This window comes from Cervus elaphus, chromosome 12 (assembly GCF_910594005.1).
Source record: "Cervus elaphus chromosome 12, mCerEla1.1, whole genome shotgun sequence".
Lineage (NCBI taxonomy): Eukaryota > Metazoa > Chordata > Mammalia > Artiodactyla > Cervidae > Cervus > Cervus elaphus.
Genome location: NC_057826.1, coordinates 25,961,868 through 25,985,911, shown reverse-complemented (window position 1 = coordinate 25,985,911; position 24,044 = coordinate 25,961,868). Strand labels below are relative to the sequence as shown.

Below are 24,044 nucleotides of genomic sequence, written 5' to 3'. Positions count from 1 at the left end.
TGGTTCTTAAAATGCCATTATTCTGCCTTCCACAGATGTCCTGAGGAAACCTTTAGTATTCTTATTTAAAAAAAAGAAAAAAATTATAACTTAACCTAGACCTTAAATGCTCCATAAAAAACAAAAAAATGTGTCACACACACACACAAATATGGGCCATTAGAAAAAAGCTTTACCTGTGTTGCTGCCACTAATTTAAATATAAAAATTGCTTGATTACTTCCAGAAATAAGACCCAAGCTTGAGATCACCTAGTACTACCTTCTGCAGAATCCCTCAGGCCCCCAAAGTGATTAAAGAGCCGTGAGGTCCCTGCACCCTCACTGTGATGTCCCTGGGAGCCTGGTGCAGAAAGGGTCAGACCTTAGAGAAGTCTTTTTGCTTCTCTTCTTTATGTGAAGCGCTTTAAGTAGTAAGGGTTGTATTGTGATTCCTGTAGAATATGTATCATCTTCAAAATGCAAAGGAAGCAATGGGCACCTCTGTAACATTTTTAAACCTTGAACCACTTTCACTGAGTCTTCAGCATTTCTCTCCAGTTTTCTTTGTTTTCTTGGTTCTCCGTGGAGGTGCCTGATGGTGGCCTGGGGGGTTAATTATCCCGCACCCTGTAATTACCAGTGGTCCCCTCCCCAGTGGGTCATGTCAGCTTTCTGCCAAACCCCCAACCACTCCCCAAGACCACCCTGCTGGACTTGCTTGACACCCCCAGGGCCTCCCAGGAGACACTCTGGAGCCACTGCCTGGGGCCCCGTAACACACCACGTGATTTTTGCCCTCTCACCCTGGTTTTCCTTTCTTCTGCTCTTCATTTCATCTTTTTCTAGTTCCCTGTGTGTTCTCACTCTTCCCGGCTGCAGTCTCAGCCCTAGCTTCCTGCCTCCCCCATCTCCCTCAGCCCTTTTCCAGCTCTAGTGTTCTCTGCCACCTGCTCGGAAACAGACAAACAACGCAAATAGGCGCCCGTGTTTCCAGAATTGTTGGCAAAAGTCTTTCACGTGGTTTTAGGATGTTTCTTAAGTTAGATTCACCTCTGCATTTGAACACTTTTGAAACCAGGGGCCTCATCACAGGTGCTAGTGGTGGGATTATCTCAGTTTGCAAAATGTCACTTGTCTAAGACTTCACTGGTTTGTGTTTTAAAATATAGTCCACTGTTTATATTTTACAAGATGACTAGTTCACACTACAGTTGGCCATTTTGTGGTGTTTTAGAAGTTTTGGAAATTTTGAAAAACTTGGGGCTCCTTTTTTGCCAAGACGTTCATGGTCTTTTATACCTGGGATCAGAGAGCTCGTTTCTTGCCATCATTCACCCTTTATATTAATCAGTTTTCTTTAGCTGTTTCATTCAGTATAAGCTGAATAGAAAATGTAGAGTAACTGCAAAGAGGCTATTAAAATACATGGCATTTATGTTTATCCATAGACTAGACTTTCTCAGTGCTTTTCAGTCAAACCCTATCAAGTGAGGTCAGGGGCATGTACCATTTTTGAAAGATAATTGTCAATATTACTCATTTAGCACTAGCATTAAGATTCCTTATTTGGAAAAACAGTTAAAAGGGACTTATCAATAGCTGTAAATTTTAAGAAAGCATGTGGCAATTCTGTGAACTGGTGAGAATTCTTAAATCTGGAATTCTATTAAACCTAATAAAACTAGTCTTCCACTGACCCCAAGATGACTGCCCCATTACAGCATCTCGGACATTTGTCCTAGGCTACAGAGCTTAAAGAAAATCACCTGCACGTCTCTTTTCATAGGACATATGGTGTCGAACTAAAAAAAAACCCCATATTTTCTTCTGAATGTAACTTTGAGGTACTCATTGTTCATAAGTTAGGATCTGTGTTGAGAACTGCTTGATTTAAAACTTGATTTGAGTGTTAGCATTTTGTTCTTTCCACCTAGACATAGCATGATACAAATGTGCATTTATCAGGAGTAGGAAAACATTAGTCCTATCCGGTAATCCAGTTATAATCTCCAAAATTATTAAATATTGAGATGACCTGAAATAAACTTCAGGTTGCCTTTCTGTAGACAATGGTAGACACCGTTTATAAAATAATCCCTCTTAACATGAACTTTGTTGAATCCAGGGAACTTTTTGTTGAATCCAGCAGTTTATTTAACTTTGCCTATTTCACAGTGTAGTTTGGGTACTAAGATGAGTGGCGTGGCCTCACATCAGTTGTCACAGAGTTTGGATATCAGGAGAGGACTAACTCATCTAGAATAACAGGACAAACAGGCTCCTCACCTCGCCCTCACCCAGCCCTGCCCTTGTGTGCAGAAGAAATACTCCCTGGGTGATAACTGAAAATGCCATGTTTATTCTTAAATAAGTTTTCTAGCGACCATGAGCTTTCCCTTGGTGAGCCTTTATTTTTCTGAATCAGCAGTGCTCTCCCCATCATGGGACAAGACCCCAGAGACCCTGCCCCCTCCCCCATGAGTTGGAGGGCAAAGTCTCTACACCAAATTTTTCCCTGGGGCCCATGGAGCTGTGGACACCGTGGGAGTGTGTGCACAATTTGGGGGGTGGACTGTATGAAGATAGCCCAGAACTCTTGGTAGATTTAAGAATTCTGTGACCTGTAAAAGGTTAAGAGTCTGTGTCGCTGAAGTCTTAGGTCCTGTTCAAGATAGTTTTTGAAGGAAGACCTTCAGAAAGCCAAATCTAAACTGGAGGCCCTTGCGATTGGATGGTGTGGAGTAAATCGAATGCCACCCCAAAGTCTGGGGTGGTGGGCTGTCAGGGGAGGCCACCCCCATTCCTTTGCCGCCTTCACTTAGTCATTTTAGCACTTTCACCCCACGGTTGCCCTCGGCTAGGCCTCCTGTCAGGTGCTGTAGCATGGGTTGCACAAAGGTGACTCAGCCGGCATTGCGGAGTCCCAGGTAGAAATGCACGCAGGACTGTGTCCCCTGGGCTGGAAGGAGGTGTCCTTGGATGCCAGCCCTCCCGCCTCCACCTCATGGCGCCTCTTCCTCTCCGGTCGTTGCAGGACCTGCAGCGAGACATCGAGCAGCACAGCGCAGGGGTGGAGTCTGTGTTTAACATCTGTGACGTCCTCCTGCACGACTCGGATGCCTGCGCCAACGAGACTGAGTGCGACTCCATCCAGCAGACCACCAGGAGCCTGGACAGGCGCTGGAGGAACATCTGCGCCATGTCCATGGAGCGGCGGATGAAGTAAGGGCCGAGCTGCCCCCGGGTGATTGGAGTGGGGCTCGCCAACTCCATGTTCCCGTCTGACCTGTGTAACAGTGACCGTGTTCTGTGAGCTTCACTGAGGGATGTGCTGAGTGCTGGCGGGGAAGGCTCAGTAGGTGTGGCCAGTCCTTATTAAAGAAATCATTCAAGGAAAGCATAATCAGGGTCACGTCTCTCCCTCGCTCAGCCGTGTCCTGGGTGTAACCGCGGGTTACACTGTACTGAGGTGTCCCAGCTCTGGTGGAAGACGCCTGTCTCCTGCTGGGTGACCTCTGTGAAGCTGGAGTTCTGAGAGGCCTGGTGTTCCCAGAAGGAGGGCATCCTGACCACGAAGTGATGTCTCTGGTTATTTCCTGGAAGGGGTAGCAAGATCACACCCGCCCCCAGACATTTAATGCATGGGGCCAGGGCTGGAAGTGGGACCGGTCAAGGGAGAAGCTGTCCAAAAGGTCTGATTGGAATGGGCAGCTTGCATTGAGTTCTTTCCTTCTGTTAGAATTGAAGAGACATGGAGGCTGTGGCAGAAGTTTCTAGACGATTACTCCCGCTTTGAGGACTGGCTGAAGGCCGCCGAGAGGACAGCGGCCTGTCCGAATTCCTCCGAGGTGTTGTACACAGTTGCCAAGGAGGAGCTGAAGAGGTTTGAGGTAAAGACCCAACCCCCCCCTGCCCCACCACCCCTTCCAGCCAGTGCTCCTGAGAACTGGGCACTCGGAGGGCTCGGGGATGGCTACAGGGTCTTCCCATGAGTGGCAGGCGTCCCCAGCCCTAGTCAGGGCCGCCCAGTCCCCAGTCTGCATCGATTGCTCCAGCGGCTTTGCAGGGCATTACTGGTTTATGCCAGCCACCCGGCCATGACCTCGAAAGGCTGTTCTCTGGTAGCATCAAAAGAATGGGTGAAGCTAGCGACTCGTGCCTTTCATCTGGGGATGGACCCTTGAGGCAGGTGGCCTGGGGCCTGGAAGGGGTGTCCTGGCGCCCTGAGCTGTGGCACTGACGCCCCCCGCCCCGTGCCGCAGGCCTTCCAGCGGCAGATCCACGAGAGGCTGACGCAGCTGGAGCTCATCAACAAGCAGTACCGGCGGCTGGCCCGCGAGAACCGCACCGACACGGCCAGCAAACTGAAGCAGATGGTGCACGAGGGCAACCAGCGCTGGGACAACCTCCAGAAGCGGGTCACGGCCATCCTGCGGAGACTCAGAGTAACCCCCTCTACGTCACCGGGTCATTTGTAGATGCTGGGGGGTGTGGGAGGCTGGTACTTGATATCAGGCTTGTAACAAAAGCAGCGGGTAGAAGGTGTCTCTTGAGGCCTAAGCTGTCTTAACATTCTTCCCGTAGAGCCTTCCCCTTTGTCTAAGCCCAAAGCTGCCATGAAAGCTGCCAAAAAGCATTTTTTTTAAAAAAAAGAATTTATTTGCCTCAGAATAGGCTTGAACCTGTTTACGGGATTTGTGTTACAAACACATTGCTTTTTTCAGCTTCTGTCACTCCGAGGGTGACACCCACACTCTGCCCAGGGTCTGGGTCACCTTCATCCCTGGGTCTGGTGAAGGTGCCTCTTAACCTAGGAAGGGCCCACTTTGCCCATCTGCCTGTGTGCCCCGTTGGCTCTTGTACTATGAGGGGATGGACAGAGCCCCCTCTGTATTGGGGGTTGGGGACAGTGATTGTTCTCCCAATTTTAGAGCAACTGACAAACCTCAAATGTTGGGTTTAATTCTGAGGTATAAACAGTCACCTTAGAGTGCTGTAACTCATAAGACATCATATGTCAGCCCTTCGGAGTCCAGGTGTAAACTGACAGGACCAGTGTGGGTGGTGGCTGCGGGAAGTAATTTTAATCCTTGATTCTATTCTCAAGGCAGAGTGCTCTTAAAGCCATTCTAAGAAAAGGCAAATCTGGGTGTGTGTGTGTGTGTGTGTTTTTAACCTTCTCAGGGAGAAGAAATTGGCTAGCTTTTCAGACACCCCCTTGCATTAATTTCTTTATCTCCTGCTAATTCGACCGTGACCAGCCAAAACCTTCACTTGGCACAGTGTTTGTCTGAGAATCAGCTGCCTGTCTATGAGGTGGTAACCCGAGAGGCCTCCTGAATCGGAGGTGATAAATCTGGGTTTTCTTTCTTTGAGGAAATATACTCAGAATTATATCAGTGAAGGCAGATGGGGCACTAGTCCGGGTTCAACCCCAAGATGGGTACTTTTCCATCTTGAAGCTACTAAATCCTTGGCAAAGCAAAAGTTCCTGTAGAAAGCTAACAGGTGGAAACAGGCAAATGCCTGGCCTGGACTCTAAGGGGGTTCTCAAAGGACAGACTAGGAAAATCACTGACGTAAACTAGAGAATTACAGAATTTCCAATGCTGAAAGAACCTTAGAGATCATGGTCACCATTCCCACATCTCATTTACCAGCAGACACTGAGACTCAGAGAAGTTAGGGGGCTTATTGGTATCATAGCCAGGACCAGACCCCGGGCTCCTGACCCCACAGTGGTCCCCCTGCATGCTGAATGGACCTCTGGGGGTACCCCAGGCTCCCCTTGCCCTGTGCTGAAAGTGACCTTGCTGTCTGCCTGAACTCCTGTTCTGCCATCAACACAAATGTGACTCTCCCCCTTTCGCAGCATTTCACCAACCAGAGGGAGGAATTCGAGGGCACGAGGGAGAGCATCCTGGTGTGGCTCACGGAGATGGACCTGCAGCTGACCAACGTGGAGCACTTCTCGGAGAGCGATGCTGACGACAAGATGCGCCAGCTGAACGTAAGGCCTGCTTCCCTGGCTCCTCCCCACAGACTGCACCCTGGCAGAGGAGAGCTGGCCAAGTACAAACTCCACCTGACACCCTGAGAGCAGATTCCAGCGTTGTCAGAGCAGCCAGACCGCACCTGGCAGGTTATCACGAGCAAGGATACTGTTCCTTACAGTCCAGGGGTCGTTGGAACGAGGCCCTTCATTCTCTTTGTCATTTATAATCGGCCAAGGGGAGAACACTCTTGAGGTTCCAAAGAGAACTTCATTCATAAGATGCTGTTTCTCCAGCACTCAAGTCTGAGTGCGACCTATGGGCTGTAGCAGGAGGAAACTCTCCCTCAAGAGTGTGGGACGGACTGGGAGATGGGATTGACATACACATACTGTTGATACTACGTATAAAATAGATAACTAATGAGATCCGACCGTCTAGCACGGGGAACTCGACTCAGTGCCCTGTGGTGACCTAAACGGGAAGGAAACCCAAAAACGGGGATATGTGTATATGCATAACTGGTTCACTTTGCTGTGCAGTGGAAACTAACACAACATTGTAAAGCAACTATACTCAAATAAAAATATGAATAAATAAGTTAATAAAAAAGAAACAGTAGGACCAGGAACAGATACTTCTCACACCCAAAAGCAGTAAATGTCCATTTGTGCCAGACCTTTAGAATAATTTTAATTGGAAAAGTCAGTACCCTAAAGGGGGAGGAAAGAAATGTGTATGATCATTTTAAATTCTTAACTCATTATAGTCTCTTAGTCCAAAATTGGTGGAGCTAGAGTTTGAAATCCTTTCTTCTTCATCCTCTAAATAGGGTTTCCAGCAGGAAATTACATTAAATACCAACAAGATTGATCAGCTCATCGTTTTTGGGGAGCAGCTCATTCAGAAGAGCGAGCCCCTGGACGCCGTGCTGATTGAGGACGAGCTGGAGGAGCTGCACCGCTACTGCCAGGAAGTGTTTGGCAGGGTCTCCCGGTTCCACCGGAGGCTCACCTCCCATGCGCCGGTAAGGGGACCGCCCCTCCACACGGGGCTTCTGGGCCACCCAAAGTTGATATTTAACTCCACTTTTTTTAGTACTTATTTATTTGGCTGCACTGGGTCTTAGATGGGCACACAGGCTGTTTAGTTGCAGCATGTGAACTCTTAGTTGCAGCATGTGGGACCTAGTTTCCTGACCCCAGGGATCGAGCCCCGGGCGCCCTGCAGTGAGAGCATGGAGTCTTAGCCACTGGACCGCCATGGAAGTTCCTTGACTCCACTTTTAAAGACTGGGAAACTTACCATGTTATGGTTAACAATGTTTATGTTTTTTAAAAAAGAAACTGTGTTTTTGTTTTGTTTTATTAAAGTGTAGTTGCTATACAATATTATATGTCACAGGTGTATGGTATAGTGATCCACAGTGTTTAAAAGTTATACACCATTTATAGTTATTATAAAATATTGGCTGCATTCCCGTGTTATACAGTGTATCCTTGTAGCTTGTTTTTACCTAATGGTTTGTACCTCTTATTCCCCCTACCCCGATGTTGCCTGTCTGCACTACCCTCTCCTCACTGGTAACCTCAGTACTCTGTCTGCAAGTCTGCTTTAAGAAGCTGAGTTGAAAAATGTTCTTTCCATTCTTACTAATATAGAGCCATACTTACTGAGGAGCTGCTATTTCCCAGTGGAAGGGTTGGCCCTCCTGCAAGTTCTTGCTCCTCTTACCTGTTTCCCATGGGTTCCTCAGCGCAGGGCTTCTCTGGCCTGTGTCAGTACCCCCAGAATATGATAACTGTTCTGGTTTTGCTTCTGGCAGTAACTTGGTGATGTATCGGCCTTTTCCTGTATCTTAATATTTGTGCCTTTCTAGTGCTTTATTCGGAGAAGGCAGTGGCAACCCACTCCGGTGTTCTTGCCTGGAGAATCCCAGGGACGGCGGAGCCTGGTGGGCTGCCGTCTATGGGGTCGCACAGAGTCGGCCACGACTGAAGTGACTTAGCAGCAGCAGCAGTGCTTTATTCTCACCTTTGAAGCACCAAAAGCACCAGCTTTCCTAAAAAGTTGTGATGTTTCCCTGGAGAGAGGCCCCTTTGGGATGTTCAAGTGGAGTCAAGGCCATTATTTACAGTTCACTGCCTCTGCCAGAGGTTTCACTGGTGACCACTGGCCAACACGATTGGCTACCTTTTCTATCTTTATGTCTCCAATTGGCCAACTTGAAACATAACTTCTTTAAAAATTATCCTCAATTCCTTCATTTTATAATCATATAGAGTCATTTTTCTTAAAGTAATTATAACATAGGGGAATAAAATTCTGTATTTGAAACAGTAAGATTGGGGGATAAGAAGAAAGAGCCTGGTCCTTGACGTTGTGAATTTCCTTTTAGAACATGCTAATAGCCTTTAAAATTGTTTTTTAGTTTTCTGATTCTTAGATGAATCTACCATTAACCATCAATGAAACTTTGTCCTCCGTTTCCTTATCTTCTATATTAAAGATATTTAACTTAGATGATCAAGTTTCCAGTTTTCCAAGGAAAGAAGGTAGAGTTTTGGAAAATATGGATTCTGGGTCCCACACTCGATACTCTAAATTGGAATAACCACAGACAGGGCCTGGGGATCTGATTCTTTTCAAAGTCTCTTCAGAAACACTGGTGGTGGCCATCCTCAGGAGCTGCTAGTTGGGCAGACTTAGCTGCTAACACTCCTCATCACGGCAACAGGCTATGATTTGTTTAATTCTGAAAACTGGACATTCCCTGTTTTAGGGCTTGGAAGATGAAAAGGAGGCCTCTGAGAACGAGACAGATGTGGAAGACCCCAGAGAGATCCAAGACGACTCTTGGCGTAAAAGGGGAGCAAGTGAGGAGCCCTCATCCCCGCAGTCCCTCTGTCAACTGGTGCCCCCAGCACTGGGGCCCGAGCGCTCTGGCTGTGAGACCCCGGTCAGCGTGGACTCCATCCCACTGGAGTGGGACCACACAGGCGATGTGGGGGGCTCCTCCTCTCACGAGGAAGACGAGGAGGGCCCGTACTACAGTGCCCTGTCAGGTATGGACCCAGGCGGCTGAGTTCTTGGCACCCGAGCCACACGCCCAGCTCTTGGTAGTCAGAGTGCGGCGTGTGGCTGACCTGACATCCTGTGGCTTCCTGTGTCTGTCCGGCCCGCCTTTGACCTACCTGAGAGCTGGCTCGTTCCTATTGCTGATGGAATGAAAGGGAAAAATAAAATCCACGCTGGGATGTGAAGGCTGATGATGGCTCTGGATGTAGGAGCCTCATCAGTGGGCTTCTCAGTTGAGTTCTGCAGAGTTATCAGGGATGGTCTCTATCCTTTCTCTGCGGCTCCTCTCCCCCACCACTACTTTGGATGGTCAGGAGTTGGCTGAAAAAAAAAAATCCTGTTTTTTAAAATCTTTTTTTAATAAAACAGATGAAGGATAGTAACTTTTCTCCTCCCAGGTGACAATGTTTCTACTGTTTTAATACTTGGACGTTCATCTACAGCGCCTGCAGTGAGGAAAATGACATTGTTCTTTTTCAGATATAGAAATCCTTGAAAATCCTGAGGCATATCTTAAAATGACCACAAAAACTTTGAAAGCGTCTTCTGGTAGGCCCCTGCCCGTGCATGTGTCTCAACATGGCAGCGTCCTGTGGCACGCACCGCATCCTAAACCTCGCTCCCATGTCCTGTCTGCCCTCTGCCTTCTGTGGACACCATGCGCCCTGGCCCTGGCGTCATGGTGTATTCCCACTGCTGTGCTCACACGTAGCTTCAGGCTCCATGCGAAACCCTCCAGACCAGAGCAGTCTCCACACCATCCTCCTCCCCCACCTCAGGCCTGTGCGGAAGGGAGCTCTTCACAGCGCCTTTTAAAATTTTTCTCTTCATCTAACTCAAGTCCTTTGGCACGGGCCAAGCTTTCTTCAGGGTGGCTTGGTTTGGAACTACTACCTTGCTTACGGTGATTTCCTGGGAAGAGGGTGGGGAGTGGGGGGTGAGGGTACCGCTGCTTTTGCCACAGGAGAAGACACCTTCGTCTCCCTGACTTTCAGCTCTGCTCTTCCTTCCCTGCCCCATCCCCACCTGCAGTGGTTGGCTAGCGCCACGAGCGCCCCTGGGGTCCTTGAATTTACCTTGATGTTCATTCTTCCTCACACTCCTGAGAGATCTTCAGTTCCCTTGGCCCCCAGACCCAGCCTTGCTGCCAGCGCCCCTGCCACTAGGGCCCCCGGCTCCCAAAGGCCATTCATCTCACAGCAGATCATGTTTGTTGTGCTCCATCATGAACCCACCTAGTGAAGGCCCAGTGTCGCTCAGTTGCATGAGTCTCATTTCATCCCCTTCTGGGACATACTGACATTTTGCAAACATGCATGCTTTGCAAGGAAAGCTGCAGAACTCATATATACTATAACCTGATGCCATGTTACCCATGACCTTTTTTGTGTAACTAAATATGAATCCTTTGGTTGGAGAGAATGGACCGTCACTTGCCATTTTTTTGTTTCAGGCAAATCTATTTCTGAAGGCCCCTCGTGGCATGTTCCTGACAGCCCTTCCTGTCCCAAGCGTCGCTACAAACAAATGGGAGGTGACAGGAATGTTCAACCCATCCCCTCTGATTCCAGCACCCCTTATAAACCAGCCTATGTAAGTCTGACCCCACTGAGAGTATAACCCATGTCCATGAGTTACAGTTAAAACTTTTAAAGAGAGAGAGATTTTGGTGTATACTGCGTGTGCTCACCTGCCAGGCATATTTGGGGTTGGTTTTCCCATGGTGACATACTTCATGAGGACTCTGGCATAACTGACTAGTCTTAGAGATGGGTGTCTGACCAAACACCATCTTTGAGTGCTGACATACGATGACCATGGTTATTACTGTTGAGTCAGTGCCAACAGCAGAGAAGCAAAGTGGTAGCCTTCCTGAGCTGCTCCTGAGCTCCCAAACCTTTGATATATTCACCTTGACTATGGTAGGTCAGCTGGTAAAGAATCCACCTGCAATGCAGGAGACTCCGGTTCAATTCCTGGGTTCGGAAGATCCCCTGGAGAAAGGGATAGGCTACCCACTCCAGTATTCTTTGGCTTCCCTGGTGGCCCAGTTGATAAAGAATCCACCTGCAATGCAGGAGACCTGGGTTCAATCCCAGGGTTGGGAAGATCCCCTGAAGAGGGCACAGCAACCCACTCTAGTATTCTTGCCTTGACAGAGGAACCTGGCGGGCTGCAGTCCATGGGGTCACAAAGAGTTGAACACGACTGAGTGATTAAGCACAGCACATGCCTTCTAGTCAAAAAATTGACTTCCTGTTCAGAAAGATGCCAGTGTGCAGTGGTAGACAGAGGATGAGCTGGTTGGATGGCATCATCGACTCAGTGGACATAAGTTTGAGCAAACTCTGGGAGATAGTGAAGGACAGGGAAGCCTGGAGTGCTGCAGTCCATGGGGTCACCAAGAGTCAGACACAACTGAGGGACTGAACAACAAATAGGAGACCTAGGTTTGATTCCCAGCCCTATGAGGAAATTGCTCTAGGGCTGTAAACACTTAAAACTTACCTCTGTAAGCCTTCCTTACCTGAAGATAAACCTCCCTTCCATAAAGTCAGAAAAGGAAAACAAATATCATGTAATACCGCATATATGTGGAATCTAGAAAAATGGTATAGATGATCTTCTCTTCAAAGAAAAAATAGAAACACAGACATAAGAGAACACACAGATGGACACCAAGGGGGAAAGAGGGGATGGCATGAATTGGGAGGTTGAGGTTGACATATACACACTCCATGTATGTGTGTTAGTCGCTCAGTCGTGTCCGACTCTTTGCAGCCCCAGGGACTGTAGCCCACCAGGTTCTTCTGTCCATGGGATTCTCCAGGCAAGAATACTGGAGTGGGTAGCCATTTCCAATCTCCAGGGGATCTTCCCAACCCAGGGATCCAACCTGGGTCTCCTGCATTGCAGGCAGATTCTTTACTATCTGAGCTACCAGGGAGGCCACCATGTATAAAATAGATAAATAATGAGCACCGACTGTATAGCACAAGAAATTCTTCTCAGTACTCTGTGGTGATCTAAATGGGAAGGAAATCCAAAAAAGAGGGGATGTATGTATACATATAGCTGATTCACTTTTCTATGTAGCAGAAATTGACTGAACATTGTAAGGATCTATACTCCAATAAAAATTCATTTAAAAACAAAAATCTACCTTACATAATTGTTGCTAGGATTAATGTGTATGAAAATATAAATAAGGTCACCAGCATTATTATCACTACTGTATACGATTTGTTGTTCTTATTGTTCTGCCAGTGACTGTCCCTTCTTAGTTACATGTTCCTCAGGCAACATAAGTCCTTGCCATGCGCTGGTTATGCAGTTGTCAGGGGCCAGCCAAGGCTAGGATTTAATGTTGGCCCCAGATCATTCTCAGTATTGAGAATTAGTGACCAGCAAGTCGAAATTAAAACGTCTCATACATTTTTAGTGTCATCTCTTAGAGAACCCAAAAGTGATGTGAGCATCACTAGATTCATCCTCAAAGGCCCCTCTGCATGTAGGAGTGAATGTTGCTAGACAGTGGAGAGGATTCTACCTAAACATGGTCAGACCCTAGTCCTTTGATAATGGGTTGTCTGTACCCAACTCAGAAACTCTTCAGCAAGCAGTTATCATTTTAACTCTGTCCCTTCATGGTGCACAGTAAGACCCGACAGCCCCAGGGAGAGACCCCAGCACCTCACTTTTTGCTTTACATCCAGGGCATGTGGTGTGGCCTCTCCAGGTGACTATGCTTGTGTTCTTACCTGGCCACTTTCAAAAGCTCAACCTTTTTGGATGTGTCTGCAGTCACAAATCTGAGGGGGTTTTGGCTTTTTTTTTTTTTTAATTTTTCTTCCACACAAATAGACCATATGGACACAGTCCAAAAAACATGACTTTTCTAAAAAAATATACATTTAATTTTGGGAAGGCCCGAGGTAACAGCCCAATCAGCTCTGTGATAACAGAAGAGTCGGTATGTGCACTGAAAGGTAAAGGTTTGTCACGAAGGACCCTACTGGGCAGATTTGTGCGTTGTTTCTAATTCCTGGTGATGATAATGCAAATCAGTTCTACAGAGTGACTGGGAGGGATAATGAAAATTTTGTAAAAATCCGTGCAAATGTAAAAGTGCTAACACAGTACAGTCTGGTAGGCTCAACAATTGTTTGGTCTTTTTGCACAGTTCAATAGGGGAGCATTAGGAAGCCTCACATTAAATCAGGCCATTCTGTTCCCAACATTGACCTCTCACCTGCTTCCCCCTCCCTGGGCCTTTGATGAGACTTTATTTTTGCCATCACTTCTGCTCCTTAAAAATGCTACCTGTACACTTAAGTGCCCCTGTATTACCAGCAAGTTACCCTTTGAAGCAAAGGGCTCCCATATCTTCATTTCTTACCTGTTAATGAACCAAGACAATCTTCAGACAGCCTTTAAAATTTATAGATGGTAATGTAAAAATTGTCTCATTCTAGGTAAAACTGCTGTTGTCTCCAGGGACTGAAGGTGTCAAGGAAGATCCAGGGGTTCTGACTGGCAGTGCACAGCAGGAAGACGAAGACCTGGCCGCCCTCACTGGGCAGCAGCCAGGTACTGTTAGATCAGGCAGTTGATCAGAGGCAGAGACTATGTCTTGGGCTGGTTAGACATTTACTCTTAAGTCTCTGCTCAACAGAACTTTAACTAGGAACTGACCAATTACCTGATTCACCAAACTTCTGAACTTGACCTAGAGCTGCCAGTGTTATTTTAGATCCAGCTGACTTTTATTTATGAACAAATTCCTAGGCTATTCACTTTACTTTCGCATCTATTCTTTAAATATTGACAAAATGAGCCTCGTATGATGAAGGGCCTGTTTGCACCTGCATGACTTTGCTTGTGTGTAAACCTCAGACATGAAGATGATAATCAAAGAGTGTGTCAGGTGTCTCCTTTTACCATAAAAGTAATGACTCACCAGACAATAAGTCAAGTTCATAGCATTGACCTGATCATTCATGGACAGGACAGAGCATCTTAAATACAGCATGAACTGGAGTGTTGAACATGGGACCACAGTGCATCTTGGCAACATGTTGGGCCTCCTAGCCACTCCACACCTTGTCCCAGGCCCTGTGAGAGTGTGCTGGCACAGGCCTTAAACCAGAGCAGGGGAAACATGCTGTTCCACACTCGGGGGAAGTGCTAACCCCCAAACCCCGGGCCTCCTGCAAGGAGCATCGCCTCCAGGTTTTATCACCGTGACCCTGAATTAGTTGGAAGCAGAGAAATCTGTTTGCATTATTGCTTCTTTTTATTGGTGGCTTTTTTATTCCAGGTGCCTTTGACAGATGGGAACTGATCCAAGCACAAGAACTTCACAATAAGCTCAGAAAAAAACAAAACCTGCAGAAGCTGAACTCTGATATCAGCAACATCACCCCTTGGCTGGAAAAAACTGGAGCAGAGCTGGAGACGTTAAAGCTGGCAGAACCTCCCTCTGATATGCAAGAAATGGAACTCCAAGTGAAGAAGCTGAAGGTGAGTGAGAGTGTTGGGGGGAAGAGGGCTTCAGAACGCACATGCAAACATTGGCTCTGTGTACAAGCATGTCAGATCTGCTAGCTGCATCGGAGGCGGCGTGCACGCAGCGTGTGCTCTGTAGTCTCTCCTGCTTCACTTCTGTAACCGGCAAGGAGACAGGTGAAGTTTGTATTTTAATTCAGAGGAGCATCTCCAAATCCCAGAGCAGAGCAAAGCCAAAGCCCAGATGCCAGAGCATCCCCAGAGCACAGAGCAGTGCTGGGGAGGTGCAGCTCTGATCTGACTGCAGAGGGACCCTTAGACTCTTATGGAGGCACCAGTGGCCGTGGGCAGGCAGCTTAGAAATACCCTTCCAAACTATGTGCAGGCAGCACTGGGGTGGTGTTGAGGGTGGGGAGGAGGGCGGCTTACCCACTGACAAATTCTGTAGCCTGATCTGTAACTCAGCTCAGGAGTTACAGTGGAGTTATCACCCACACAGTCAGCCCTGGCCCTACCAGAACTGGCCCTAGGAGAAGGGTGGTTTGAGCCCTGCACTTTGGGTTTGCTCTGCACATGAGCCTGGTCCCCTAAGAGGACCCAGGATAGGAGTTTTGGGGTATCCAGGCAGTCTTCACATTTGTACTATTGTTTTACTGTGTGCCTTGATATATCAGGGGTTACCATTCATCCTAAGAAATAACACCTCTGTGATACTTAAGAGGCAAATGCTAGATAGCTTCATGTGCTTTACTTGGAAGACTCTTTTAATCTGATCCAGAAATGTTATTAAGCCAAATAGAGGTCAGGAGGTCCATTCATGCCTCCAGTATAGCTGGTCCACCAGGAGACAGGCCGCCGCCCTGGGCCCGGTCAGCTGGCCGGCCAAGTTGTGACCTTGTAGGGCAGCTGCCTCACCTGATGCCTCTCAGCCAGTCACAGGCCACGCTGCTCTGGTGTCCGGGGCCACAGCTCCGAGGGCTGTCTGGAAGATCTGTTCCCCACAGAGGTTCAAAATGAACCCCACGTCACTGTTTTCAGAGTGCCTGACCCAGCCTTTTCCCTCTGCGGTAGGAGATACTGAAAGCCTTTGACAGCTATAAGGCCTTGGTGGTCTCCGTCAACGTGAACAGCAAAGAATTTCTGCAGAGCGAGAGCGCCGAGTCCAAAGAACTCCAAGATAGAGTTGGCCAGCTGACCCTGCGCTGGAACACGGCCCTGGGCGTGGTGGAGAGCTGGAGAGAGGGTTTGCGGCAGTCGCTCATGCAGTGCCAGGTACGCCGACTCAGCACCCAGCCAGTGCCCAAGGCCTAGTCCGGGGCACAGCCAGGCCCACATGGGCGGGAGAAGAGATATTTTTATCATCATCAGGCTGCTCTGGCGCAGCCAAATATGGCTTGTGCTTAAGAAGCATGTGCTTTACTGTTTGTCTCCCAAGAGGCCCACCTGCTGTCTTCTCAGATACCTGATGTTCACCCTGCGTTTCCCACTCTGCAGTCCAGGCCCACCCGTAGTATATGGGTTCCAGCAAGCGTTTCAGTAGGCTGGAAATATCACACCAGCACTACACCATGTCTGTCCTTTTGCCAAGAAGGCTGGATAGCAGAGTGATTAAGAGATCTGGCCCTGGAAGAAGAGAGCAGCTTAAACCCAGCTCTAGCTTTAGTAGCTGTGTGACTGTGGGGAAAAGCACTGAACCTACTAGACCTCAGTTTTCTCATCTGAAAAATGGGGATAATTCCAGTGCCTACCTCCCAGGGTATTTTCTACAACTACACATGTTTAGTAACCTTGGCCCAGCACCTGACACACAGTACATGGCCAGCCCGGGTTAGCTCTGACCCCATCTTAGAGAACAGGAGCCCACCAGCGAGCCCAGCTGCAGCCCTGTCCCTGGGCCACGGTCTGTTCAGTTGAGGGTCTCCCTCGATCACTGAATCAGCACATTCTTTGGGTAATTTGTGTGGGGCGTCCTGACACCCACCTTTCAGCTGACACCTTGCACTTGGCAGAGTTCAGCATGCCTCCTGGGGACGTTCCAACTGCTTTCCTGTCCTGCTTTCCCTCCTGTGGGGGGACCCTGGCCTCTAGTTTAAATCTGGCCCTTTTAGTCACTGAATAAAACCCAGAAGAGCAGGTGATGTTGATGGATTATCAACAGCAAGCTGCTTCCTGGCACACCTGCCTTCACAGTCAGAAAGGGCAGTGCTCTGATGTCTGTTCTTTTTAAGGACTTTCACCAGCTGAGTCAAAGTCTGCTGCTGTGGTTAGCAAGTGCTGAGAGCCGGCGGGAGAAAGCTCATGTCACTGACCCGGAGGCAGACCCCCAGGTTCTCCTGGCGTGTCAGGAAGAACTCATGGTAAGTTTTCTCCTAAGGGACCCTGCGCTACCACTGGCCTATGTACCGAGTGGCCTCACCTGGCAATTCTGGAAACAATGTCCACTGGTGTTCTGCCCTCGTGTTCCAGGTTGGCATCCCTCTGCTGTTCCGAAGCGGGACGAGTGCGAGGATGAAGAACCATGGTTCAGAGCAGAAAGTCTAAACCACTCAAGAACTAGGGCTGTAGGCATTTAGCAATATCCTGAGGCCATTTGAAGTCTTTTTCCCTTGTGAACAGAGCTCATTTGGGAAGAAATGCGGTGTTCAGTTGCCCTGCAGCCCTGATGGGCTATATGAATTTTCTATATCCGCATACACAGTCTTTCTCCTGGGGGCGGGGGGGCGGGGCGGGTAGTTGTGTTTGTGTATATTTCACCAACAAGTGAAGATGAGACCCATATATTCTCACTTGCACTCAGGGTGACATTTTTATCCATGTATTTGTATGTGGTTTAATATTTTGAATTTAATCGCAATGCTGGTCATTGTTTAAAAAATATTTTTTGTATTAAAATCTTTGTAAAGCCTCAGTCTCCAGAGCAGTAAACTTCTAATTACTTTAAGTAGACAGATATTATCTAGCGGCTACCACTTTAGGCATCAAGCAAGACAATACAAGCAGATTTACTCAATTCCTCTCTATCCTAGTATGCATAAGCTGTGCTCTCTCAATTTATCCACTTTAGATTTTCTCTCTACTTCCTGCCATTACTGGATGAGGGCCTAGTCTTCCCAAACCACCCTCTCACTCATTTCCTCTAATTTCTCCAACATCACCTCTCCAGAATGACAAAGAATTTGAAAAAATAGGGATGGAGTGTGACCAACCTGCTATCTAGATGATGCCAGGCTTGGGGACCAGCAAAGAGAAGGGGGTGGTTCTGGATGAGCACCAGCCACCATCCATCCCGGAACTTTCCCAGCACTGAGAAAGCTTCTTCTGGCCACACTCACTTCCCTTTTGATAAGCAACTGTTTTACACACTTTTTTTATTTCTAGCAACTGGAAAAGGAACTAGTAGAACGTCAACCTCAAGTAAACTCCTTACAAGAGATTTCCAGCACCCTGCTTATCAAGGGGCATGGAGAAGACTACATTGAGGCTGAAGAGAAGGTCCATGTTATTGAGAAGAAACTCAAACAGTTACTTGAGCAAGTGTCCCAAGACTTAGTGTCCTTGCAGCAAAGCCAGGTGAGTCCCCTTGTAGCTCTTAAATATAAAATTGTCCTGTTAGATGCAAACGGAAAAGCTATGTTTCGGCCCTGCTTGGGGAGGAAGGAGCCCTGCCCCTCTCTGCAGTGTGACTGGGGGCGTGTGGCAAACAAGCCAAGTCCCTCCGTCATTTCTGCCTTCATGTCCTCACTTTTCTCACGTGACAGTTCCTGGTCCTCTCACTGTCCCAGTCACTCTCTTCTGACCACGCTCTGATTTGCCTACCACCTTCTCTAAACTGTGATTCAGCTCAGAACAAGTGACTCACCAGATGTAGGGCAGCCCCTCCCCTCCATCCCAGAGTACACACCTCTCCTCCCGTGCAGCCCAGATTACGTGGCCACACTGTTACATCACGTGTCCAGCTGTCTGTCCCTGCTCATGTGGGCTGCATGTGACTGGCCTCACCTTGTTTACAGTCCCTCTAGCCTGAGGAAGGCCATTTTAGAAGCAGGGAGTGAGCGCACTAGAAGAACCCCTCCTTCTAGAAAGATCAGAGTGGGGGACGAGTAAGTGGTACAGTGAAGAAACTGCGGGAAGCAGGTTCTGTTCTCTTGAGACTTTTCAGAGCCTTCCGTTTCCCTGAACTCTTGTGTGGATTTCAGAACCCAGACTCACCTCTGCCCAGCGTGGACGAGGTAGACCACAGGGGGCCTCTAGCAGCGTCTGCACCAGCTCCTCAAGCCCAGGTGAGAGCCCCTTCCCGCCGGGGGAACCACACTAGTTACTGTTGAAAGTTACTGAGATGACAGGGACTTGGACCTCCAAGCCCCCTTCCAGGATTTCACGATAGTGCAGATTTATCCTTCAGTCTGATCAGTGGAGTGGCTTACTTCAAAGATTTGGGGGGAGAAACTTTTAAAGACCTGACTGAAAGGCTGTCCTGCACTCAGAACTCTTCCCTGGGATTGTGGAAGTTGGGAGCCCTCTGGGCACTGCTGAAGGGGCTTCTTGATCTCTCCATCAGCAACAGCTCAACAGACAGGAAAAGTGATACTCTTGCTAGTTTAACCCAGTATTTTCTTACCTCAGAGTGTAATCTCGAACGTATCACTCTAATCTCAAAAGCTTGGCAGGAAGACAACCTAAGAAACATGTATAACTTAAGAAAGAATGTTTTATCATTCACAGAGCTAAATTATCTTCAGTTTGCTAACTGGATTATTTTTATATAGCAGTTTGAAGCAGAGAAAGCTACAAAAGAGAAGAACAAGACGGCCAGCAGGTAACAGCGTCACAGTAACAGCAGTGGGTTCCTGCCCTAAACTCTCCCCCAGCGGGCTTGCCAATGCCTCTCTCAAGGTCTTTGTAAAAACTGCTTTTCTACCATTTAGAAGGGGTAGAGCTAGGCTTCTCTTCCGTGCCGGGTCCTAGTGTCGGAACTCGGAATCTCTTAGTTGCAGCATGCTGGCTCTAGTTCCCTGACCAGGGATCAAACCCAGGCCCCCTGCACTGGGGACACGGAGTCAGCCACTGGACCGGCAGGAAGTCCCTGCTGGCCCCATTCTAACCTCAGTCCTCGTTGGTCTTTACACAAGCAGGGGCTCAGGTGACTCCGGAAACTCCCAGTCAGCTCTCACCTCTCCCTTCCTCTGTTGCCAGGGTGCCCGGTGTCGCTGCCCCCGAGAGCTCCAAGCCCCAGCGCCCCTTCCTTTCTCGGGTGATCAGGGCGGCGCTGCCCCTCCAGCTGCTGCTGCTGCTGCTGCTGCTCCTGGCCTGCCTGCTGCCCTCCTCCGAGGAGGACTACAGCTGCACGCAGGCTAACAACTTTGCCAGGTCCTTCTACCCCATGCTGCGGTACACCAACGGGCCACCCCCGACATAGAGGCTCGGCCTGCCCGCAGCGCCACGCCACCAGCCTGTTGACTTGGTGTCCAACCTGCGAGTGACTCTGAGCATTGGCCCAAGGGCCACCAGCTGCGGACACCTCCCTCTGGGCTTGACTTGGGAGAGCTCTCTCAGGACCCTGGGCAGCAGTCACTCTGGGCAGTTTGGCAAAACTCAGTTGATTGGATTCGGGATCTTTGGAAACAGCAGTTTCCTGAAGAGCCAAGCACCTTGTGAATTCTGATTTGTCAAACCACATTATTAAAACGTAGTGAATATGGTCAGTGAACAGTAGTATTCATCATATAGTATATATGTTACAGAAACAAGCAGATTCCACCTTGGAAATGGTTCAGAAACTCACACACCCTTGGCTGATTGATTGAAACAATCATATTTAAGATGTTTGTTTAGAATTAATTTTACTTCAATCAGCAGCAATCTTGAGCTACAGGTTATAAAACCAAAATGTCTGTTCAGTACTTAGGTCTGCTCTTTATACTGCTTTAAATTTTTAAAGAAATTATATTGCATGGATGTGGTTATTTGTGCATATTTTTTAACAATGCAGAATCTGTATGAATAATGTAAACTTTGATTTTTTTAAAACAGATTTTAGCTTGAGCTTTTTTGACTAATGTACAGTAAATGCCAAACCACGGACTTGATAGGGACATTTTTGTAAGTTAATTTTATAAGACTTTTTCACACTTAAAGTCATGCTTCAGGTTTTAATTGTTTGACCATGGGGGACTGATGCAGAAACTTGAAGCTGTTTGTGGTATGTACAACTCAGATGTTTCTCATTAAAACAAAACAAAAAAGCCATACCTTTGTCATACTGGATTATATTTACAAAGACATTAAATGTCATGCATAATCCTCCATAGAGCAAAAATTATTTTAAAAATATTTGAGGGGTTTTATGGGTTTTACTAATTTTGAGCTAAGATTTATATTCTACTGTTTTGTAGGGGTCATGAGGGCAGCACAGGGTGGATGTGAAAGGATCAGTTCACTCAGATTTTTTATCCCCAGCTCCCTCCAGAGCCAACTAACACATAGTGTTTAATGAATGTTAACAGACAAAGCCATCTGCCTTTCCTACAATTCCAGCACCACTATTTATTTCCCACCCAAACGAAGAGTGTAATGATAAGTTACTGATCCAAATAGAACAGAATAGAGAGCCCAGAAATAAACCCACACACTTAACGATCAATTGATCTTCCACCAAGGAGGCAACAATATACAGTGGGAGAAAGACAGTTTCTTCAGCAAGTGGTGCTGGGAAAGTTGGACATCTGCATGTAAATTGGTGGAGTTAGGACACACCACGCACAAAAATAAACTCAAAGTGGCTTAAAGACTTAAGACATGAGACCATAAAACTCCTAGAAGAGATCATAGGTAAAATATTCTCTGACATAAAGGGCACCAGTGTTTTCTTAGGTCAGTCTCCCAAGGCAATAGAAATAAAAATAAATGGAATCTAATCAAACTTAACCAGCTTTGGCATAGCAAAGGAAGTCATTTGGCAAGAAGACAACCTACAGAATGAGAGAAAGTATTTGCAAACGATGCAACCAACAAGGGCTTCATTTCCAAAATATACAAACAGCTCATACAGCTCAACAACAACAAAAAAAACCAATCCAAAAATGGACAGAAGACCCAGACAATTTTTCAGAGAAGAAATACAGATGGCCAATAGGCATGGGGAAAGATGCTCAACATTACTAGAGAAAAGCAAATCAAAACTACAGTGAGGTACCACCTCACACAGACAGCCATCATCAAAAAGTCTACTGTGCACCCCTATGTTCACTACAGCACCATTCACAATAGCCAGCAACATGGAAGCAACCTAAGTGTCCATCAACAGGAATGGGTAAAGAAGGTGTGGTTTATGTGTACATACACACACACATGTATATATACACAGTGGAATATTGCTCAGCCATAAAAAAGAACTAATGCCTTCTGCAGCAACATGGATGGACCTAGAGATTCTCATACTGAGTGAGGTAAGTCAGAGAAAGACAAATATCATGATATGGCTTATATGTGGAATCTAAAAAAGCTACAAATGAACTTATCTACAAAAACAAAATAGTTACAGATTAGAAAATAAGCTTATGGTTACTGAGGGGTAAGGGTGGAAAATGGATAAATTGGAAGATTGGTATTGACACATACACACTGTTATATATAAAACAGATAATAAGGACCTGCTGTATAGCACAGGGAACTCTGTAATGACCTATATGAGAAAAGAATCTAAAAGAGAGTGGATATATGTATAACAGATTCACTTTGTTAAACACCTAAAACTAACAACACTGTAAATCAATTATGCCTCAGTAAAATAATCAACAAATGCTGGAGAGGATGTGGAAAAAAGGGAACCTCCTACACTGTTGGTGAGGATGTAAATTGGTGTAACCACTGTGGAAAATAGTATGAAGTCTCCTTAGGAGGGCTAAAAATACAGTTGTCAGCCACCTGGGCATATATCCAGACAACTATAATTCATAAAGATAAATGCACCCTTGTGTTCACAGGAGCCCTATTCACAGTAGCCAAAACATCAAAACAACCTAAATGTTCATCAACAGATGCATGGATAAAGAAGATGTGTTACACATATGCAATATCACTCAGCTGTGAAAAAGAACAAAATAACACCAGCTGCAAAACATGAATACAACTAGAGATTATCATGCTAAGTCAGAAAAAGAAAGACAATATGGTAACCCTTATATGTGGACTGTGACACGAATGAACCTACCTATGAAAGAGAAACAGAACCACAGACACAGAACAGATGGTGGCTGCCAAAGGTGAGAGGGTTGGGGCAAGGATGGAGTGAAAGGTCGGGGTTAGCAGACGTAAGCTTTCATGTAGAGAATGGATAAACAAGGTCCTACTGTATAGCACAGAGAACTATATTCAATATTCTATGATAAACCATAATGGAAAAGAGTATTAAAAAAAAAAAGTTACTGATCTAGTTGCTTGGTTACCTGGTCCTAACCTGCATCTCTTGACACTCGGGAGACACATGGACCTGAAGCAATCCCAATACTGCTCTCATCTCTGCAAAGCGCAGACCTCAGGGGAGCCAGGGCAGCTTGTCAGTAGATGAAGCACAGACTTCAGCGCTGGTGGCCCTGCTGTGGCTCAGACACTCCAGGACGTGCGCACTTCACCAGCAGCTTTGCGTAAAGGGACCAGCTGAAGGGAATCTGTCTTCGTTTTACCACACAACCTCCAAGTCTCTTTTAACTCTAAAATAATGCATCTCTTTTCAAAGATTACAATAACCCTACAGGGAAATTTAAGTGAAAATATTAACACCACTTTTTCTTTAAGTTTAGAAGGTCACGCCCTAAACTGATGCATTGCATACCAGGACTTTTATATTCGTGAGCCGCATTTTACTTGATCACACAGTGCCTTCGTTCATAAATCACAAGTGTGAAATTAGCTGACTAAAGATTAAATTGCTGCTGTTTAAAAAGTCTTCAAGGTTAAGTCAGAGACTCTTAACTCGATATGTAAGCATTTTGTTTATGTGCCTTTTTCCCGGAACAGTGTCTGATTTTCATCAAATTTTTAAAGAGCTCTGCAAACCTAAAACAGAATAGAATTCAGAATAGATTGGGAACACTGATGACTTAGCCCAATTATTGAAAGTTCTTATGTTCCCAACAAATACATTTCTAAAACCAAAACTATGAAAAAAAAAAACCACTTTATTTAGCTTATGTCACATTAAACTTCTTTCTGCAACAGTCTCATAGACATTAAAGGCACACAGCAAAGAAAAAGTCATACCTGGAGGAATGGAAAGCAGATACCAAAATCTGCTTTCACACAACAGCAAACATTCATTTGTCAAAAGGCCCATAATTAAAAGCCTGCTTAAGGTACAAAGCATTGATCTGAAAAAAAAAAAGCGTAAATTATAGCGGGCTCTGAGGTACATAGGATCATCAAATAACAAAGTTACAGGACCTACAGTCATGGCACTTAGACACGCAGCAGAGAGAGAGAAACGCAG

The 24,044-nt window shown here is 46.7% G+C and overlaps 1 protein-coding gene across 6 annotated transcripts in view; it reads left to right on the top strand.

Moving 5' to 3' along the window:
- The window catches only part of SYNE2 (spectrin repeat containing nuclear envelope protein 2), a 315,690-nt gene extending 294,884 nt beyond the window's left edge, over window positions 1-20,806 (top strand). For 4 of the 6 annotated variants that reach the window (XM_043921131.1, XM_043921129.1, XM_043921133.1 and 1 more), the window contains 16 exons: window positions 3,016-3,203; window positions 3,721-3,871; window positions 4,244-4,426; window positions 5,854-5,991; window positions 6,807-7,001; window positions 8,757-9,039; window positions 9,533-9,601; window positions 10,506-10,645; window positions 13,528-13,642; window positions 14,373-14,575; window positions 15,632-15,832; window positions 16,789-16,917; window positions 17,939-18,130; window positions 18,757-18,840; window positions 19,327-19,376; window positions 19,754-20,806. In XM_043921131.1, the coding sequence (XP_043777066.1) occupies window positions 3,016-3,203; window positions 3,721-3,871; window positions 4,244-4,426; window positions 5,854-5,991; window positions 6,807-7,001; window positions 8,757-9,039; window positions 9,533-9,601; window positions 10,506-10,645; window positions 13,528-13,642; window positions 14,373-14,575; window positions 15,632-15,832; window positions 16,789-16,917; window positions 17,939-18,130; window positions 18,757-18,840; window positions 19,327-19,376; window positions 19,754-19,976 (2,544 nt within the window). In that variant the 3' untranslated portion in view covers window positions 19,977-20,806. The remainder of the gene's footprint in view (window positions 1-3,015; window positions 3,204-3,720; window positions 3,872-4,243; window positions 4,427-5,853; window positions 5,992-6,806; window positions 7,002-8,756; window positions 9,040-9,532; window positions 9,602-10,505; window positions 10,646-13,527; window positions 13,643-14,372; window positions 14,576-15,631; window positions 15,833-16,788; window positions 16,918-17,938; window positions 18,131-18,756; window positions 18,841-19,326; window positions 19,377-19,753) is intronic. The other 2 variants (XM_043921130.1, XM_043921132.1) reach the window with 2 other exon arrangements.
- Window positions 20,807-24,044: the final 3,238 nt, after the last annotated feature.